Genomic DNA, 21,045 nt, shown 5'->3' with positions numbered 1-21,045 from the left:
TAAAGAATCTGTGTAGCCTTCGTTCTGTGGTTTTTCTGTTTTAAAACCAAGTCAAAATAACAAATAAACGGTGTGTTTTTTTGTTTTACTGACTTAAAACCAAAATAGAAATACAGGAAAATCAAAAACCAGACAAGCAGCGTTTTTTTTGTTTTAAAATTCAATCTTCTGTTTGTGATATTTGGATTTTTAATGTGTTTTAATCTCACCACACAGAGGGACGTTATCTAGTTAAATTCATGTGAATCAGCCCTTTTCTGTATGGTTATGAAATAATTTATTGAGCAAATTGACCTGTTTATGCAAATTTATGGAAAGAAATAAAGAAAAAAAATTATTTCAAAACGTTTATTTTAATTTTATTTCGCATGGACGTCACATTTAAGTTCACACAAAAGTGAAACCTGTTCGGCTTTTGACCTCCGTGTGTGAGGGGGCGCTAGAGCACCATCTGTATCTATTTATTTACCCGTTCGCTGCGGTTCAAACCGGATGGACGGGACCCGGAAGTTATGACTGCACCCGGAAGTTTGACCAGCGATGGCCAAGGCTGTGTTGAAAGCTGCACATTTCTCCGCGGTTACGGCATTATAAACGCTGATATTTTCACCACGTGTCGTTTAGAGAGAGAGAGTTGCCACAACGGAAAAGTTCCCGGATCCGTTTTTTTTTTCTCTGCACACATTTCAACAACCTGTGACGGATGATGCGCGTGCGTGTGTGTGAGAGAGAATCCACGGAGGAGATGGAGAGATTGTAACTCATGGCAACCAGGAGGACAGGTACGCACACACACACACACACACACAGTATTTATAGTAAAATATACTAAATGAGTAAAATAAAACAAACAAAAAAAGAGACTAAACATTTCTTCACAAAACGACAATAGAAATGCACAAAAATATACAAAATGACTCCAAAAAAACATACATTACAGAAAAATACACCAAACAACAACAAGAATATGAAAATGAGTCAAAATACACAAAACTAAATATTTGTACAAAAAGTACACAAAATGACAACTGAAATGCACAAAACTACGCCAAAAACATACAAAAATTCACAAAATTATTCCAGAATCACTAAAATGGCAACAAAAAAATAATTATACAAAAATGCACAAAAAGACAACAGAAAGATACAAAAATACACATAATGACTCCAAAAGAAAACATACGTTACAGAAAAATACAGCAAATGAAAAAAGATATATAAATGAGTAAAAAACAAACATTTATCATGTTCATGTCTCATAGAATTAAACCAGATTAATCACACACACTATTTTACTTTACACCCACAAATAAACCCCTTTATAAGAGTACAGCGTATGTACACCTCTTTGTACATCCAACCTTCAAACACATTCATTTGGTCATAATTGACAACTGTACTTAAGCTCCTCCCACTATATGAATACATACTTCAGACAGGCACTGTACTGTTAAGTCTAAAAATAAATATCTGGGTCTCCTCTTCTGTCCACATGTACCTCGTCATGTTTTCTTAGAGAGACGTGGTCATGTGACCAGGTACGTCATGTTCTGTGAAGTGTATTTATGTAAAAAGTGTTTCCATGGTGTTTTTGTGACACATTTTAATATTGAAACAACACATGAAAGCGTAAACATTTTTATTGATATTTGAGTGTTTTTTCCTAAATTCAGGTGTTTCCATCACCACTTTTTATTGAGATATTTAGATTTAGCACATTTCCAAGAGTAAAAAATGTACTAGTAGACAATTTTGTTTTGATAATTTTTTGCTGGATTTTCTTTCATTGCACTAACTTCCAGGGTTTAATCAGTGTGTGCTGTACTATGAAACTGGTTCACTTCTTACCAGGCTAAATCACCATGGTAACTTAGGCTGAACGAATAACCTGGTCTGGACCAGGTTTTATTCTGGTTAAGATCTGAGCGAGTACTAAAGCCCCGCCTTTATGTGGTCTGTCATTTTGTGTGTTTGGGAGTCATTATGTGTGTTTACTTTGGAGGTGGCATAAAGTCAATGGGCTCTCGGCCCCCCAGGGCGACCAGTTGCCCATGTTTGCATTGTTGTATTAAAGCGTGGCACAGTTGGTCCTGGTTGTACCTTATGAACATAGACTCCATTTTCCATCCTCGTGATGTAGAAAATTGAAGTTATTTAGCAGCAGATTTGGCGTAAAGCAGACGAGCTAAGTTCTAGTTCTTTTTACCAAAGATCTCATAGAAAACGTGTGTTTAAACCAGGCAGAGCCTTTTCTCACCATCGATGGGGCTGATGTAGTCAGACGCTGTGGCTCCGGCCCCGTGCATCAGCAGCTCGCCGTACGGGCTTCTGTGGCTCGCCATCAGGTGGTAGTACTCAGCTGGGCTGGTCCCAGGAGGGGGCGGGGCCAGGCCAAACAGCCCCCGATCCTTCAGCTGCTCATGGGCCACTGTGAGGACACACACACACACACACACACACACACACACACACACATTAGTCACACAACTTTGTCTTTAGCTTAGTTTTTGTTGCTTAACAGTTAATAACTTCATCATCAGCGAAGCATGTTCTGAGAGTACCTATGACATCATCAACAACAAGTTCCACAGTGTGGGTGGGAAAATGAATGGGATATATAGTATATATCTATATATTTTCCAGAACATCACCAAGTTTATCATCCAAATCTGTTCAGAACTATTTAAGTTACCTTGGTAACAGACACAGAATGACTGACGTAAAATATAATCTTACCACTCTGCGCTTCACGTTTGGTGGAGGTAATAAATACCTATAAAAACTAAATCCCTTTACACCAAGGTTGTGGGCCTGTACTACAAAGCTGGATAAATACAGTATATCTGGGATATCTCTGCGTTCGCTTCACTTAACCAGCTGTACTACGAAGCAGGATATCAACACGTTGACTTAAGCTGGGTGATTTAAGCCTGGATCAGTGTGCGCTCACATTAAACGGGTGGACTTTACAGCTTCTGACCAATCACAAACAAGGAGAAACCATGCAGAGCACCACTGAGGATCAATTCTTTAAAACTATGAAGAATTCAAATGTATAATTCAGGCCAAAAGCAGGAAGAAACACTGAAGAAAAATGGGATTTCTCTGAGTTTTGTAACGTAGCTCTGCTAGTTTGTGTTGAGAACATGTGGAGAACATCCTGCTGTGGAGTCTCCACATCGATGAATGGCCTGAGAAGGAGACAGCGCTGATGGGCAGCGGTCCGTGTAGGTGCCTCCAGTCCTAATACATAGAGACAGCAGGGGGTCCACAGTACCCCGTATGTTAAAGGGTTTAGCATCGTAGCTCTGAATAGGTTCAACCCATTTACCGTACTTAACATTCTCTAAAGCAAAGATGGAAAACTTTTATTACAGCGGGGCAACAAAACTATGATTGTATCAGATCTAAGGGTCACATGATCAACATTCATGTGAATTATGACCAATCAGAGCATTACGTGGATTTACTTTGATTATTATTTTCTTTTAACCTTTATTTTACCATGAAAGTCTCAACCTCTTTTCTGGAAGTAGTTATGGTCCTTATGAAATACACAATAAATATAAAATACACAAAGTTACAATGATAGTCAAAAATACACACTATTAATACACAAACACCCGAATGAGAGAAAAATATACTAAAAGGCAACAAAGCCATAAACATTGTTTATTTTGAATAACATGGTTTTAAACTCACGGTCTGCTGGGCTCAGTCCTCGGGCAGCAGAGATCATGGACAGCGTGGGGCTGCCGTGCACGGAGCGTAGGTAGTGCTCTACGTGGGGGTGCACGTACGGATGGGGCGGGCTGAAGGGAGAGTCAGTGGACGGCAGAATGGGGGAGAGGCGGATCAGGGAGATGTCGGAGATGGCAGGGTTGGAGCTCAGACCTGCAGAGCTGGAAGAAGGAGCACATGGAGATCAGGTCCATGGTGTCATAGATGATAACTAGGGATGTAACAATTAATCGTAAGGCAGTTAAAAATCGATTCATAGGTATCACGGTTCACATCAATTCACTGAAAATTGAATTACAGTACTTTTTTTAAACAGCAGAGGGCGCTATATATTTATCCTCTTGTCCAGAAGCGTAGGCGGCGGCCAGAATCTGCTACTACTTTCTTTCTGGCCGCCTTCTACTCTTAAACATCTTCATAAATGATTCATTACCCCTTTAGCACCGAAAGAATATCTTTAATATTACGTGAATATCTGTAAAAGTCACGTTTTTCAATTAGCTCTGTCTGCTAGCATAGCATCTCTTCTTCACTGCTAGATTAGCTGCATGCCAACCGACCACTGGGTTACCAGCGCCCTCTGCTGGTCCAAACTAATATCTGACTTAAATACAGTGCAGACTGTTTTTCTTTTATGCAGTTTTGCATTGTTTACTATAGAACCAGAATTTAAATTAATAGGCTTCTTCTTCATTTGTATTATTCCTTTATTTATTTATTTCATTCAAGATTTATTTTTAGTTAAATTGCATTATTTTGAATAGTTTATCAAGGGATTCTTTTGACAATAAAAAAAAAAAGGAAAATAATACAGTATTTTCTAGGAAGGAAGGAATATTTTTCAGTCATTTGTCTACAGTCACATTTTGTAAAATAAATGGAGAGAGAATCGTATAGTGAATCGTTACATCTCTAATGATAACCTTAACCCTAGATCAGGGGTTCAACCTTAAGTCCACTCAGCTTGTTTGCCTTTATTGTCATTTTGTACAGTTTTGAGACACTTTGGGGGTGATTTATTAAGCAGGTGTTTATATATATTTTATGAAGGGGTCTACATGACACACTCAGAGTAGAACTTACCTGCAAATCTGCAACACAACAAACCATTGAAAATAATAGAACCTATTTTAAAAAATAGAATAACACACTGTAAAACAATGGAACACCTACAGGTACAGTAAAATGTCCCGAATGAAAAACAATCCAAAACAGTGCAATGAAAAGTTCAAATAAAAGATAAGTTTCAGTGTAATCTCGGTCAATTAAAGACAACACACAATAACAGCAAACTGTGTTAATACTCTGATTGGTCATTATTATTATTATGGATCATGTGACCCTCAGATCAGATAAAATCACATGTTTGTGGCCCAGTTGTGATAAAGTTGCCCGTCCCTGGGTTGAAAAGAAAAAAGTTGTCTGTTTTATTAGTATAAGTAAAAAAAATATTGTTTCAAAACTATCTGTAAATGTAGAATTGAAAAGTACTTGTAAAAATGTAATAGAGTAAATGTAACGTTTTATGACAACAGTGTTAAAGATTCATGTTTGAACTGAATGTATGACATCATCATCACCCGCAGTCGTTACAGTTCAGACATGATGTCAGAGCCATTAATGAGGTGCATACGCAGCTTTATTAGCGTCTACAGGATGTTAGTCACGCAACCAAAACAACTGGATTCAACATGACAATCAAAACCAATGAGAGGCTATGCTAGGCTAGGCTATGCTAGGCTAGGCTACGCTAGGCTAGGCTAGGATACATGTTTCATGCTCACTTTAACCCTGTTTTTCCTGTAACTGATACTGTAATGCAGTATATGTTTAAATTAGCAACAACAAAGGGTTTGTGTATTTTTGGAGGTATTTTGTTTATTTTTGTTGTAGTTTTGGGAATTATTGAGTGTATTTTTATAATCTTGTGTGTTTCTGTTATAGTTTTTCTCCCATTCTGTTTATTTGGGTTGTTGTGTGTATTTGTCTGTTAGTTTGTGTGTTAATGGTTTTATTTATTTTGTGCGTCTGATTGGAGGGCTTCACAAAATGAGTTTAACGTATAAAGAGTACTGATATTTCTACATAAAATACTAGTAAAAGTAGCTCAATTTAATAGTATCAAAGTAACTCCTGCTAACACTAATGACACGTATCTATGCCATAGGGACAATGTCAAGGACGTGCAGTTGACCTTTATTGGAGCCAAAATGTCAAGGTCAAGGTCGTGTCAAAAACCAATATTTTCCATATTTATATGAATATTTATCGTACAAGTTCAATGCTTACATTTATGAAAAGCTGATTTTAGGTATTTTATTTAATCAGACTAAAGTTGTACGACCGAGCAGTAAAAAGGCAGGGTAGAGGTCAGAGTTCATGATGTCACAAAAAGTGACTTTTTCCACTAAAACTTGGTCACATAATGAGATCCAGTTCTCAGACTGGTACCATTGAACAACATTTCCTTTCAATGTGTGACCTTGACCTTCCCTCAAGGTCATATTTAAGGTCAGTTTTCTGTTTTTCCTGCTTTATTACTTTAAATGTAATTATTAAAAACAACAAATCCAGATGCAGGTTATTTTAGCCAAATACATGTTGGTCTTGTGAATACAGATGTTGCCTAGTTGTTGTTTAGTGACTATTTGTATTTGTCAGGTTGACAGTGTGGAAACAGCCTTCCTTGTTGTGCTCCAGATGTTTTTCATCTTTTCTGTCACACAGAAGCTGTGAAGTAGAAAAAAGAAACATCTGGCTTTTTCTTTTCTTTTCTTCTCTATGACGGGCTGACAGAATAAGCAGCCCACTCATTATGTGTGTATGCAAACAATGATGAAGAGGACAGTGTGGAGATGTCATGTTCAACAATCAGGAAGTAGACCTCTGACACGCTGCCACCAGAGGATAATAAAGTGCTGCAGCAGGACACAAATGACACCGCACTTCATTTGCTGTGCAATGTTGCTGTAATTAGGTGAATTTGGCACAGGCAGGGCGGAGCGACAGCTAGATCAAGGTCCTGATGAATTACGGGTCCACTGTCAGGATCAAATCACATTAATCAAGGTGGCCGAGTGCGCCGACAGCCCCCCCCCCTCCCGTCCCCCTCCCAGCCCCTGTGATGAATGGCCCTGCTTTCTCCCAGCGCCAAGTATGCATCACCATCAAATCTGGGAATTTAAATGGAGGAGCGCTATTTGGAGAACTCTATTGACTTTTTCTTTTGCGATAAAGTAACTTTGAGGCTGTTTGTTCCCAGAACGGCCTCGGTTTAGACCTGATAATATCTGAAAAGGATGAAAAAAGTACAAAAGTAGACCAACACAAAAAGTTAAATACTGTATAAAAGAGAGAACAACAAGGAAAATGTGATTTAAAGTGAGAAATGTTATCTTTGAAATGCTTGAGCAGAGATGTGAGGGTCACATGATCAACATTCATATCAGTATTTATCTGAGCATTAACACAGGAAACAACAAAAAGCTTGTTTTTGTCACTTTATGTGTTTTTTGTATGTTTTTGCAAAAGCTATTATAACTAATGTGTATTATTATTTTTGCTGTCATTTCACTTGTTTTTTGTGTGTTTTCAAGTTATTTATGTCATGTCTATTTCTGTGATATTTATCAGAGAAAACAAAACCAATGCACAAAATGCCTCCAATTACACACAAAATAACTCCAAAAACTCTAAACAATGACAAAAATGACTTCAAAAACACAGAAAAGGACCTACAAAAATACACTACAATAACTATAAAAAACCAACTTGATTTCATATTTTATAATGCAAGGACACAAGTTTGCAATGAGATCAAACAAGACAAACTATCTTTACGTCCTGGAGGAGTCGACAACGTCACTTAAAAATAGAAGTTAATAAGAAATGCACTGAATTCTCTTTAATAAAAACCTTAAAGGCGAGGGCTTTTCCACTATACTTCCTAAACTGGGAAGATAAATGGAAAAGCATTTCTGAGCAAAGCCCCGACCTGTTCCTGTGACCTGTGCACATGTGGAGTTTAATTACAGCTGTGGGGCAACACAACCTGCAGCACACAGATTAGCACCACAACAAGCATTAATGAATAGAAAGGCTGTATTATGTCATCGGTGATGGATCCAGCACTGCTGCTGCTGCTAATGGCCCACTGGAGATTGATAGCCGCCATGCTACGTTTAAGATTTATACATTTACTTTTTAACGCTTCCTTTACATGGGAGCCAATGGGCTCATTCTAAACCATGGCCCAGGGGCCACAAGTGGCCTTTGGTATAATCTTGTGTGGCCCTCAAAGGGCGCACACACTGACTGTAAAAACACACACAGTAAAATAAAACATGATGAGAAGAATACACAAAAATAACAGAAACATTCAAAACATTTATAAAAGAAACTCTCCCACTACTTCTAATCATATCAGTGAGTCACATACAGTATGCTCTTTATGCTCAGTGTGTTGTCATGTACAGTAAAAGTGTATTTAGTTGTTACCTGTGCATGCTGTGGAGAGCGTGGGGCTCGTAGTGGTAGCGACCCTCGTGATGGCGGATGTCGATGGGGATCGGTGTGTGGAAGGTCGGGAAGATGTGGTGAGGAGCTGCTGCTGCAGAGGAGGAGATGGTTAAAAAAGTCAAAAATAAACTAAATAGACATTTTAAAGGAAATCAGGCCATAATGGCAGAATGATGTGGGTAAAATTAATAAGTCATCAAAGTCAACCTCACAAATCCTACATGTAAAAATAAAACGGTACATTTACAAATGAGCGTTGGACAAACATGTATGCAGTTCATTCAGATTTATAAAGTATAAAATAAAGGACCAGCCTCTGATTGGACAACGTAGCTTTTATTTTGAAGTATTTTTAACCCTTGTCTTGTGTATTTCTAACGACTCATGAAGTCGTTTACTTTGGTTTGCTGAGGTTTTGTCAGTTATCAGTGAAGATGTTGATGTTTCTAACATGACGTGGTTCTCAAAGTGTGGTACTAATGACGCCCGGTGCATTCCTGCTCTTTACGAGCCGTGTGCGTTTCATCCTTTTCATGTGCCTTTTTATTCTTCATTAGACCTGTTTTTGCTGCTTGGTTCTGGGAAGTTTACTCACAGCGTCAGTTAGAAGTAATTAGCGGCTGTGCTAACAGCAGACGTCTGTGTGTTAGCGATGCTTTATAGACTTATGTTTCTCATTAACATTTTCCTGGAGCTTTTTAATCTGGAAAAGCTCCATCAGGGCATTACCCAGACTGCACCACTCCTCCTCTGCGCTTGTCTCGTCACCTCCTCCTGCGCTCAGATCCGCTAATTGTAACCTTGTGCGTTTAGAAAAAGGGAAACAGGCAAAGACGGGAGGATGAGGTGAGCCAGCTGATCTCTGTGTTGCATTAAAATTCCTCTGGTGTCACACACACACGCGCACACACACACACACACACACACACACACACACACACACACACACACACACACAGGCTGTGTGACCTGGGATTGTGGAGCAGAAGGGTCAGGCCATGGATCATTATGTGTTCTCCACTGAGGGATAACAGAGTTCCCATGGGTTGAGGAGCAGAATGAGTCAGCATTCCAGTCCCATTCCTCTCACTCTGGACCCTGACAGTGTGACGGACAGACCCCCCCCCCCCCCCCCCCCTCCATGTTCTGTCCTGTGGAAAGCCTCCAGAGACCCACTGCTGCTCATGGACAGGACGAGGTTTCTTTAGAATTAGAATCAGCTTTATTTGTCGTTGCACACGTTACAGGGCAACGCAATTTCATTTCAGTTCCGTCCTGTCCAAAGAAACATGAAAAGACAATCACATTAAACATGGGAGGACAGGGGCGGGAGAACTGTGGGTCGCCACAAGGGCGGCGCCCCGTATTTAGATGAAAAGTGAGAGAACAAAAGGAGGAGAGGAGAGGGGGAAAGGCAGGTTCTAAACTGAGCTCCCTATTGGGGTGGGGTGGGGGGGGGGGCATGACTGCAACAAATGGTGCATTTCCACTGGTAAAAAGTACCTCAACCCTGGTTTGAGGAGCTGTATTTGGCCCCTGGGCTCCCCTATCTGCCCAGAGGATGCTGGGATAGAAAGCACTGAAGTAATGTAAAGGTTGAATGTGAATGAAAATGTCATCACTGAGTCACAGCTGAAGTGTGTGTTCTGATAGAAACCACAGAGATGTGTTGGTGGGATGAGGCCGAAGCTCAGCAGCTAGCGGGGGATGGGGGGGGATGGGGGGGGGCAGTGAACCAGACAGGCTCATTCCATCACTGACACAGCTCTATTGTTCTACCGCTACAGGAAGAACAAAAGGCGAGCGCTCAGGAGAGTTGAAGAGATGCCTCGACGTGATTGGCCAGGCCTCCATCCCCCCTCCCCCTAGGGGAAAGCAGCGTCTGCTGGTTGATGGTTATTTTCAGCCTCATCAACAGGTACTCTGGTACACAGCAGAGCTTCATTTGGGCCAGATAAGGCCCCGCCCAGACTTTGATTGAAGTATTATATTTGGACAACTGTGGTCTTTTATTGAGTAAAAATCACTAGAAATGTTGTTGTAAACACAAAACTAAACATAACAACACGAGTGAGGAAGAGAGGGGAAAGTCAGGCCACGCCCCCACACTACGTCTAACGTGTGACAAAAATTGTGTCTTGTCAACGTAGAAAATGACTTAAAAAAAGCAGCCAATAAGTGAAGCTAAGCCTGAGCTAAAGGTGGTTTCTGTGGAAATCACGGAGGAGAGCAGCAGTTAGCGTAGCTAGCAGCAGTTAGTGTAGCTAGTAGCAGCAGTTAGCGGAGTGTATAGCAGCAGTTAGCGTAGCTAGTAGCAGTTAGTATAGCTAGTAGCAGCAGTTAGTGTAGCTAGTAGTAGCAGCAGTTAGTGTAGCTAGTAGCAGTTAGTGTAGCTAGTAGCAGTTAGTGTAGCTAGTAGCAGCAGTTAGCGGAGTGTATAGCAGCAGTTAGCGTAGCTAGTAGCAGTTAGTATAGCTAGTAGCAGCAGTTAGCGTTGCCAGCAGCAGTTAGTGTAGCCAGTAGCAGCCGTTAACGGAGTGTATAGCAGCAGTTAGCGTAGCCAGCAGCAGTTAGTGTAGCTAGTAGCAGCCGTTAGCGGAGTGTATAGCAGCAGTTAGCATAGCTAGTAGCAGTTAGTATAGCTAGTAGCAGCAGTTAGCGTAGCTAGCAGCAGTTAGTGTAGCTAGTAGCAGCCGTTAGCAGAGTGTATAGCAGCAGTTAGCGTAGCTAGTAGCAGTTAGCGTAGCTAGTAGCAGTTAGTGTAGCTAGTAGCAGCAGTTAGTGTAGCTAGTGGCAGCAGTTAGTGTAGCTAGTGGCAGCAGTTAGCGTAGCTAGCAACAGTTAGTATAGCCAGCAGCAGCAGTTAGCATAGCTAGCAGAGTTAGTATAGCCAGCAGCAGCAGTTAGCATAGCTAGCAGCAGTTAGTATAGCTAGCAGCAGCAGTTAGCGTAGCTAGCAGCAGTTAGTATAGCTAGTAGCAGCAGTTAGCATAGCTAGCAGCAGTTAGTATAGCTAGCAGCAGCAGTTAGCGTAGCTAGTAGCAGCACCTGTAGATGATGCTAATACAGGAGAACCTGTCTCCAACAGACAGGACACAGGAGGTGAACTATCCAGGAGACATGAGGAGGTTAAAGTTCTGATATAGACATTAAGACAGAGGCTCAGATGATCTGCTGCTCTAGGTTTATAAAAGACAAGTCAGGCCTCAGCTGGAAATAGAAAGTTCTACTTCTGTTGTTGGACAAATAAAAGGTAAACATTAGAGGAGAACCTGATGTTTGTGACTAAATAAGGTGTGATTAACGTCACAGATGTGACAGCTGTAACGTCCTTCTTTAATGCTGAGTCATCATTCTTTTATTAAACATTTAGGTTCATTGGTTGTTTGTGTTTACGTGATATTATTAATATTTAGTTAGCAAAAGGAGCTTAAATAGTTTTATTCTGTGATATTTGTAACGCAGCGTGTGTTCCAGTCCCTGATGATTTCCACATTAAACTGTGATATAAAGTCTATGTTAGGCTGTAGTACGTACTACGACTTTAATATAACTGATCTGATAGAAGCAGGAAAACTAGGTTAAAGCTACGTTCTCTAAACAATATTTAGTGTAAAGTCAAAGTTTAAAAAATGAACACAAACCATTGTTGTTTCCTGTGTTAATGCTAATGATTGGTCATTATTCTAATGCTGACATGAATGTTCAGAAGTTAAGTATTCAAGTGTATATTTAATGATGATTTCATCTTCTGGAAGCCTTGAGGTTAGTTTTAATGATAGATTATTATAATTATAATTAATGTGATTGACTTTATAAAGAGAGACATTTATTTTTAAACTTTATGAACAAAAACAACTTGTTTATCTACTTTATTGTATTTTACTGTTACAAGGTAGATTTAAGAAAATATCAAATATGGTCATTTTGGTTGTTTAATTTTTAGTGTTTTTATTTAGAACAGATCAAAGCACTTCTCAGTGGTGGACAGCTATGCTCAGGCCACGTGTTAATAACCTCTATACATCAGGGCGCGCTGTGCTCGCCGTGTGTTGTTAGCATGCTGTTTGTGTAATTTAGCTACTTAACAGACTGTGCAGGTTCAAAGACTGATGGCTCCACCAAGTAATCACCAGCGTCTGATGGATCACCCTCACGCTTAATAGCACTGCTTAACACACAAGTTTGTCCAGATTAAGTAATTACCTTAAAGCTAAAGTTTATTATCTGGTGTGACGGGACCGTGATAAAGACTCGCTGTCGGGACGAGCCACAGCCAGAGCATGAGCGCGATAATTAAAATACGATGAATAAAAGCGTAGCTTCTGGAGCTGTCAGCGCGTTCCTCGCTAACATCCATATTATCCTGCTAGGAGGGCGCCTGGGATTATGGCTGTTACTGTGTGAATTAAACAAAGAGCTAATTATTCACTGAGCTAAGAATACCTGAGCTTTTACACGTTGGAGCATAAAGAGAGGCCAGTGTTATGGTCCCGCCCCTTTACCCTTTGACCCTGCTCAGCCAACGTTGCTACGTGCTATTTATTTTATTCACATCAGCATTAGAATAATGACCAACCTGAGCATTAACACAGGAAACAACAAAGATTAGTGGGTTTTTTAAGTCATTTTTGTGTGTTTTTATCGTTATTTTGGGTTTTTTTTTTTTATGCATTTGTGATGTCGTTTTATTTAATTTTGTGTTTTTGGAGTCATTTTGTGCATTTTTTAACAGCAATACACAAAACGACAGGAAAAATGCATAAAATGAGAAGAAAAATACATCATATTACAAAAATAACAGAAAAATATACAAAAAGACCACATAAATACAAAAAACAACAGCAGAAATATACTAAATGACAAACAAATTTAAATAGCACACAAGTGACAACACAAGTGTGCAAAAATTACTCTAGAAACACAAATATGACAGTTAACAAAAATGCACAAAATGACATAAAATCATAACGTACGTAAAATGCTGGAAAAAATATGCAAAACACCAAGAAAAAATCAGGTAATGAATTCAGAAACACTTCGATGTGTCTGTATAAAGACTCCACATCCCACAATGCAATGTGCAACACTTTACAAACAAAGAGAATGTTGAATGAAAGAAAAAATGTCCCTATGTTGTGTCAGACGTGATTTTCTTCTTTATTTATAAACGGATAGCAGTGTCATCTAATATATATATATATAATAATATCACCCTTTTATTTTTGTATCTCATCCTTTGTTGGGTTTAAAGTTGTTTTTTCAAACCACTTCACTTCTTAAACAGGTCTTAGATATTCAAGAATATTAATGTTATTGTTTTGGTTAAATGGTCTCAGACTGGTTTGGTTTTAAAACTGGTTTAACTGTGGGTTTGTGTCGTAGTGTAACTTCATGTCTAGTTATTCACTACTTTGATAATGCACATTATAGATGTTACCGTCTTTAAGTTTATTTCACTTGTAACAAAGTGTGAGAATTTCAACACTAAATAAACGTGAGTTCTCGCTGATGGAGAGCTCACAGGTCAGGTCTAGAACATCTTCTAAACTAGCGTTAGAAGAAGATGATCATTTTGTCTTGAGCACTAAAAACAATGACAGTCCTGTGTGAACCCCGATTACAAGAGGCAGGTTTGATGTGTTTTGACGTTGATGACACCATGTTTAGGTTGAGTTTAGAAGCTTGGTTTGGTTTGTAATCAAAGTAAACAAAGACTTTAGCACAGGAAAAGATCCTCAGTGGGTGTAATTACAGTGATTACAGCCAACGCTGCTGACTAGGGACACATGACTGAACCAATAACAGGACAAGTCTCACACTGGGGGCCACTTGTGGCCCTGGATCTAATTTAGTGCAAAACCCCAAGAAAAATACTCAAAACCATAGAAAGATACACTAAACGACAATAAACACTAAAATATAACTGCACAATGTGCAACAATACACAAATACAATAATAGAACAGAAAATAGATGTCTGGATTTCCCAGGGACCCTGAACACATCTCATGAACATGTTAAATTAAAACTAATATTTACTCTATCTGATAAATTCCACCGAAGGCTAATGAGTTGCTCTTTACAGTATCTATTATGTACATTTTACACACCTTACAAAATCATTAACTCATTGACTGCCAAAGACGTGAATAGTGTTTTTCTGCTGGGGTTGCTAGGAGACAGTGTGATGACGCTCTCTATGAATATCTAACTTGTACCATGATGTAGTGACCGACTGGTGACCTGTAGGTGGCAGCAGAGCACCTTTGGATGAGAGATCACCCATGATGAGCACAGGAAGAGGAAGATAGTTTATGAGATAGAAAATGGTTGTACAGAGTTGATGTTAAAGTTCACAGCAACCAGAACATGTGTGGAACTAAGTAGACTATTGAGAGTGTCGCCATGGTGAGAGAAAACCACCACCAGCGCTGACACAGCATGTCTGAGAGGAGGAGGAAGTTGTGTGTGTGGAGAATGACGGGGGAGAGACTTGGAGGAATGCCAAACTACAGTAAGAAATCCATTTAACTCTGACATAGATAGTAAAATATTAATAATGTTGTCATCAACAGCCTGGTCTCAGTTGTTTTAGTAGTTTTATAGAAGGAAACTAATGTTGAGGTGTCACTAAACTAAACAGTGTCTATTCATATACGGGTCATGTATGAATAGACTGCACGAGCACCCCTCATTGGCCAGTTTAGATGATAGGTGCATCACGTGACCGCCATTTTTATTTTAGCTCATATTTATTTTTAGTTTCCCCGCTAACCCTTTTATTTTAACCATAACCGTTTATTTCTTCGTATTTGTATTTTAAAGGTGTAATTTGCCGTGTTGAATACGATAAAACTAAACACTTTACACCAAAAGTCTTTTGTCACAAACTGGTGATTTGTGTGAATCTTGCATCTATTCAACTGTTGATTACAGAAGAACGAAACAAACTAGAAACTATTTTTTTTTCTAGTATTTCATATTTCAGATTGTCATTGGACAAAATATTCTGTGGGTTTTGAAAAATCAGTAAAAATCATCTAAAACATCTGGCACTGAGGGGTTGGCTGTTCTGAAAATGGCTTAATGATGTCATTTTGTTCTGATGAAATGGTCAGACACGCAGCAGAGAAGAAGAGTTCAAGAGGGTTTAAAATAAGATAGATAGATATAGATAGATCTGTTTTTTATGTTATCGTTGTGTAACGTTTGTTGGTATTTTGTATATTTTTCTGTCAGTTTGTTTGTGTATTTCTAATGTTTAGTATATTGTTCTGTAACCTTTCTGTAGTTTTTGGTACATTTTGTGTTTTAACTTTGAGGTTTTACAGCTACATGTGTTTTCTAGAATCCTTTGATTCAAATGTAGTTTTTTGGATCAGGAAATTAAAATTGCAATAATGGTTACGATTGAATCGGGACCAAAGCTTCTGATCCCAGCTCGATGGAAACTCCTGAAAGAGAATAAAACATTCCTTCACATTATGCTGACCAGTCTGTGTTCATTACAGTGATTCATCTTAAAATCCCGTCTAATGAGGAAAGAGGAGGTGTAAATGAGAGCAGCTCTAAAATCTACGTTTCCTGACCTTATTCCAGTCCTGCTGTGGCCTGGTTTGCTTTGGTGGCTAATTAGCAGTGCCAATAACGGGAAGACGGAGCACGCCGCCGCTACAATTAGTCCAAAAGAGCTATTAGCTTCCTGAGGAAATTAGATTCTACGATGAACAAACAACATGAACAAAGAGATGGAGCTGAAAAAACTAGAGTCACTGCATCGTTTACACAGGATTAGCCTGGTTAGCATGTAGCCTGCGTGTGTGTGTGTGTGCGTGTGTGTGCGCACTATGAAGCACTATAATTCTATCCTGGATTTATCTCCGTTAGCTTCACCTCATTAATCTAGATTATATCTCACTAAGTTAACCAGGTGGTTTCAGCCTGACTACGTGCACGCTACTGTGACAGGGGGCGGAGTTTGTGGCGTCACTTTCTCTTTTACCTTGTCTGTGTCTCTGATACTGCGTTCATACAGATCTACATCATAAGATGGAATATATTTATATTATCTACAGGACTGAGGCTCTCAGCGTCACCACAATTAATTAATTAATTAATTAATTATTTAATTAATGTGATGCACACAGGTTTTATCAGCATTTTACTTCATCAGTTCATCAGATATTAATCTCTGTTTCCTACAGGATGTGATGATAAATAAAGGATAAATATTCTCTCTCCTGTCAGTGTCACATCAGATCTACACAGAGACGTGTTCACAATGATCCTCCTTTTATTGGTCAGATCGTTTTAGAAGAGATGTGATTGGTCAGGAGGCGGGGCTTTAGTACTCACTCAGATCCTAGCCACAACAAAACCTGGTCCTGACCAGGTTAGTCGTTCAGCCTAAGTTACCATGGTGATTTAGCCTGTTACCATGGTGATTTAGCCTAAGTTACCATGGTGATTTAGACTCAGTTACCATAGTGATTTGGCCTTAGTTACCATGGTGATTTAGCCTAAGTTACCATGGTGATTTAGCCTAAGTTACCATGGTGATTTGGCCTAAGTTCCTGTATAGAAGTTATCCAGTGTCGTAGTCCAGCTCACACTGATTATATCCAGCTTTGTAGTACAGGCCCTCTGAGTTTTTTGGTTGATGTTTTGTGTATTTTTCTTTTTCTTTTGTGAATCTTTCACTTATTGTGTTTTGTTGTCATTTTCTGTGTTTCTGGAGTTACTTGTATGTTACTTGTGTATTTGTGTTGACTTTTTCTACACTAGAGTTTCTATGGAGCTGATCTCAGACTCTATCCAAAAACTAGATAAATATTATCAAAATCACATCTGGAACACATTTGTATCATCACATATTGATTATTGTAATTCTGTTTTCACTTGTTTTAATAAGTCGACTCTAAACAGAATCCAGATTGTACAAAATGCTGCTGTCAGACTTTTAACTGGTACCCCTAGAACATCCCACATCCCCCCATTCTTTCTACTCTACTATGGCTTCCAGTTAAGTTTAGCATCAGATATAAAATCTTAGTCCTGACTTTCTGTACGTTACGTGGTCAGTCTCCTCATTGACTTGTTGTACCCCTACACTTTAGGGTGAGCGCTTCGGCCCTCAGACCAGGGTCTCCTAAAGACCCTATAAACTCATAAAACCTGGGGTGACCTGGTGTTCCAGACTCTGGAATGACCTTCACCAGTCTCTCCATGAGCTTGACTGAACACTTTTAAAAAAACATTTGAAGCTTTTAGTTTAAATGTGTATTATTCCATTCAGCACTGTGTGATTTTATCTACTTACTAATCCCTGGACTGTGATTGGCTCATGTCTGAGCGAATAGAGAAGCACATGCATCAGTGTGTATAATAGAGTGAAGGGACTTTTTAACAGTGGTGAAACCTAAACCATCTCTCTGTGACTGTGGGAGCACAGCTCTGAAAAGCATAAAGATTTAGATCATCTGCAGACAAACATCATACTGTGTGTTTATTTCCAGCCTAATTAGCTGTTATTGCTAATCTCCAGCTGCTTTCAGCACTACTTACACACCAATTAGCATCACAGCCTCTTCACTGTAGCTTTACATTAATATTACAACAATATTATGAAAACAAAAATACATAAGACAAGTACAAAAATACAGTAAAACACAATAACTATAATACACAGAATGATTTACAAAAATACACAGAGCAAAACAACAATAAAATACATCAAGGCCCTGTACTATGAAGCTGGATACGTATATATCCTGATATCACTGTTGGCTTCACCTAACCACACATTCTCTGTACTATGAAGCAGGATATCAACAATTCACACATTTCAGCCTGGCTACGTGACAGGGGGCGGAGTTAACAGCGTCAGACCAATCACAGAGAAACTGTGGAGAGCGACTTACGTCACTATTGAGGAATAATTCTTTAAAAATATGAAAAAATTAAAATCAGGGTTGGAGTCAATGATAATTGTAATTGCGTAATTGATAATTATAACTATGGGGTATTTATAATTGTAATTTTAATAATCAATTGCTGTTGTAATCGTAAATAAATTGTAATTGAGTTGTAATTGCCATGAAAATTCTATAAAAAAAGTCAATTATAATTTAACACTAAACTAATGAACCATGTTACAGTTTCTATATGTTACAGTTCTACACATATGTAGTTATTAATTATTAAAATATGTTTCATATCAAGCTTTTACACATTTTATCATTTAAAACAATATAAATCTATAGATATACTGACACAATAAAGGCTCACACGTCCACACCATAAATATTAAAACCTATATTATCATTGATTATGAATCCTAACAAGGTAATCAATAGATATGAAATAAATTAGATGATAGATATTAGTTTTTAGTGTATTTTACAGCTGATTTAGGACCCGTTAGCATTAGAGATGCTAACAGAAAGCTAACACAAGAGGAAGGTTCACTTTTAATAGGTTATTTATTTCAGACTCAGTAATTGTGATTAATTGTAATTGAGAACATAATTTTAATTGACTTTGAGGATAAAAAAAACATAATTGTAGTGAATGCTGATCACTGTAATTGTAATTGAATTGTAATTGGACATGGGTTATTGAAGACGTATTTGAGCCCAACCCTGATTAAAATCCATAATTTAGACCAAAAACAACACTGTAGCTGCAGTGCAATAAATACAAAGAGCTGATGTTATAGAATATTAATTAATGGAAGAATAAACGGATCAGTTTCACTTTATTAATGTTGCATCATACAGCTCCGCCCACTTCATAAGGTGGAAATGATCTGTATTGTATATTATCTTACAGGACTGAGGCCAAATACATGAATTATATAATTAATGGCTTTATCAGCTGATTAATGTACGTCAGTTCATCACATAATCATATATTTACTATAGGATGATGACATCAGTGTTGGGAACGTTACTTTAAAAAAGTCATTAGTTATAATTAATCACTACTTGTTCTAAAAAGTAGTTAGTAACTGAATTACTCTATAATAATAAAAGTAACTCATTACCAAGGAAAGTAAATATTTGCGTTACTGTTGAAAATAAAAAAGTTGCTTTATGTCAAATAATTCATATTTTTAGATGTGTGTCGTTGTGAGGTGTTTCATTAAATTATAGTTGTTTACAACAGATGTGGACAAAGTCTTCACTCCTGGATATAATGAACACTTCACATGTACGTTCTTGTTTTTATCATAATTAATATAAAGTAGTGTTTGTATCGTTACCTTAAAAATAACAACTTTTCATCAGATTGTTCCACGCTCACCATCTCTGCTGAGTCATCACATCTGTAGTGTGTGTGTGTGTGTGTGCGTGTGTGCTACTATTAATAGTACTAGTAGTACTAGTACTAATAGACTTTATAATGAATCACTAGTACTACTAGTAAATCTTATATACTAATAAGGGGGCGGGGAAAGGAAAGGCATATTTATGAAGTCTAATAATAATAAATATCTGGGTCTCCTCTTCTGTCCACACGTACCGCGTCATGTTTTCTCACAGAGAGGTGGTCATGTGACCAGGTATTTGTGTAAACAGTGTTTTATGACACATTTCAATGTAGAAACGTCTGAAATTCCTCTTCATGAAAGCGTCAGAACTTTTGAGCGTTATGAGTGTTTTTTTAAGAAATGTTTCCATCAACAGTTTTTATTTACAATATTTAGATTTGGAAACACTTCTACTGTCGTTGTGTCCTTGGGCAAGGCACTTTACCTACATTGCCTCATATGAATGGGCATGAATTAAGCATTAATGTTATGAAGCCACGCTTCTGTCAGTCTGCCCTATAGCAGCTGTGGCTATAATGTAGCTTACCACCACTGGTATGATTTATGTGTTTTTGTAAGTCTGCTATATGAACTCAATATTATTATGTGATGACCTCCCTGGAATCATCCTGCGAGCCCTGTGGTGGTCGGGACCCCCAGGTTGAGAAAGGCCAAGGGTTTGCAATGGGGACATCCTGGGTAACTGATGGGGGCGTGGTGCGTGGCCCCCCCTGGGAGCGCTCAGGGGGTCAGGCTCACTGGCAGAGAAAAATGTGGTTGAAAAAAGAGGCTGAGCGTCGCCCCCTCCTCCAAAAGGACGAACACTAATCTTCTGAGAAGGAGCAGAAGAAGGAGGAGGATTGGGGGGTGGTCGGGGGTGGGGGTTCTTTCTTGAGCTGGCTCAATGAGGCCCCTGCCAGGGGGGGGGGGGGTCTCCTAAAAACAGCCTCTGGACTTCAGCGCATGCAGCCCTTTTCTCTCCAACAATATGACTCCAAACACCACATTTATCTACTTATTGATCAGTTATCTGGATCAATAATCCTGATCATCATTCACTATCAACATCAGTGTTCCTATCAATTATTGACCTGCTCACACCTGTAATAATTTCATACCAAATATTTCATTTTGCACCTTATTTTTTTAAAAAATGGTGTTTTATGACAAAAGGTCATAAAAATATAAAATGTATAATTTAATTAAATATTTAATATAATGAAAACTTAATATCTATGTTAGATCTGGAGTTGTTGAAACATCTGATGTGAAAAAACATTTTAACGACAGTTTTATGAATGATAATATAACGTTGGAATAAAACACACACGTTGTTCAACTGATATTTTTTGTGTTTAATTCACAGAGGAAAGAAATAAATCAGAAATCTATTTTTTAATGTATGTACAGTATAATGAATTAAACTTATTAAGTTATAGATATATGTTATTAAATGCTGATAAAGTAAAGGTG

The 21,045-nt window shown here is 38.4% G+C and overlaps 1 protein-coding gene and 1 long non-coding RNA gene across 3 annotated transcripts in view; one reads left to right on the top strand and one right to left on the bottom strand.

Moving 5' to 3' along the window:
* Positions 1 to 21,045, bottom strand: part of LOC114477914 (zinc finger protein GLI2-like) — a 57,009-nt gene that overhangs the window by 18,662 nt on the left and 17,302 nt on the right. The window contains exons 3-5 of the mRNA XM_028470611.1: positions 8,239 to 8,350; positions 3,703 to 3,902; positions 2,258 to 2,428 (exon numbers count right to left, since the gene is read on the bottom strand). Coding sequence (XP_028326412.1) covers positions 2,258 to 2,428; positions 3,703 to 3,902; positions 8,239 to 8,350 — 483 coding nt within the window. The remainder of the gene's footprint in view (positions 1 to 2,257; positions 2,429 to 3,702; positions 3,903 to 8,238; positions 8,351 to 21,045) is intronic.
* The window catches only part of LOC114477925 (uncharacterized), a 54,939-nt gene continuing 34,423 nt past the window's right edge, over positions 530 to 21,045 (top strand). For both annotated transcript variants that reach the window (XR_003675790.1, XR_003675786.1), the window contains exons 1-2: positions 530 to 782; positions 10,047 to 10,177. This is a non-coding gene — a long non-coding RNA (uncharacterized LOC114477925). The remainder of the gene's footprint in view (positions 783 to 10,046; positions 10,178 to 21,045) is intronic.

The sequence above is a fragment of the Gouania willdenowi genome, chromosome 2 (assembly GCF_900634775.1).
Source record: "Gouania willdenowi chromosome 2, fGouWil2.1, whole genome shotgun sequence".
NCBI classification, from domain to species: domain Eukaryota; kingdom Metazoa; phylum Chordata; class Actinopteri; order Blenniiformes; family Gobiesocidae; genus Gouania; species Gouania willdenowi.
The sequence above is the reverse complement of the archived record's forward strand: the minus strand, read 5'-3'. Positions and strand labels throughout refer to the sequence as shown.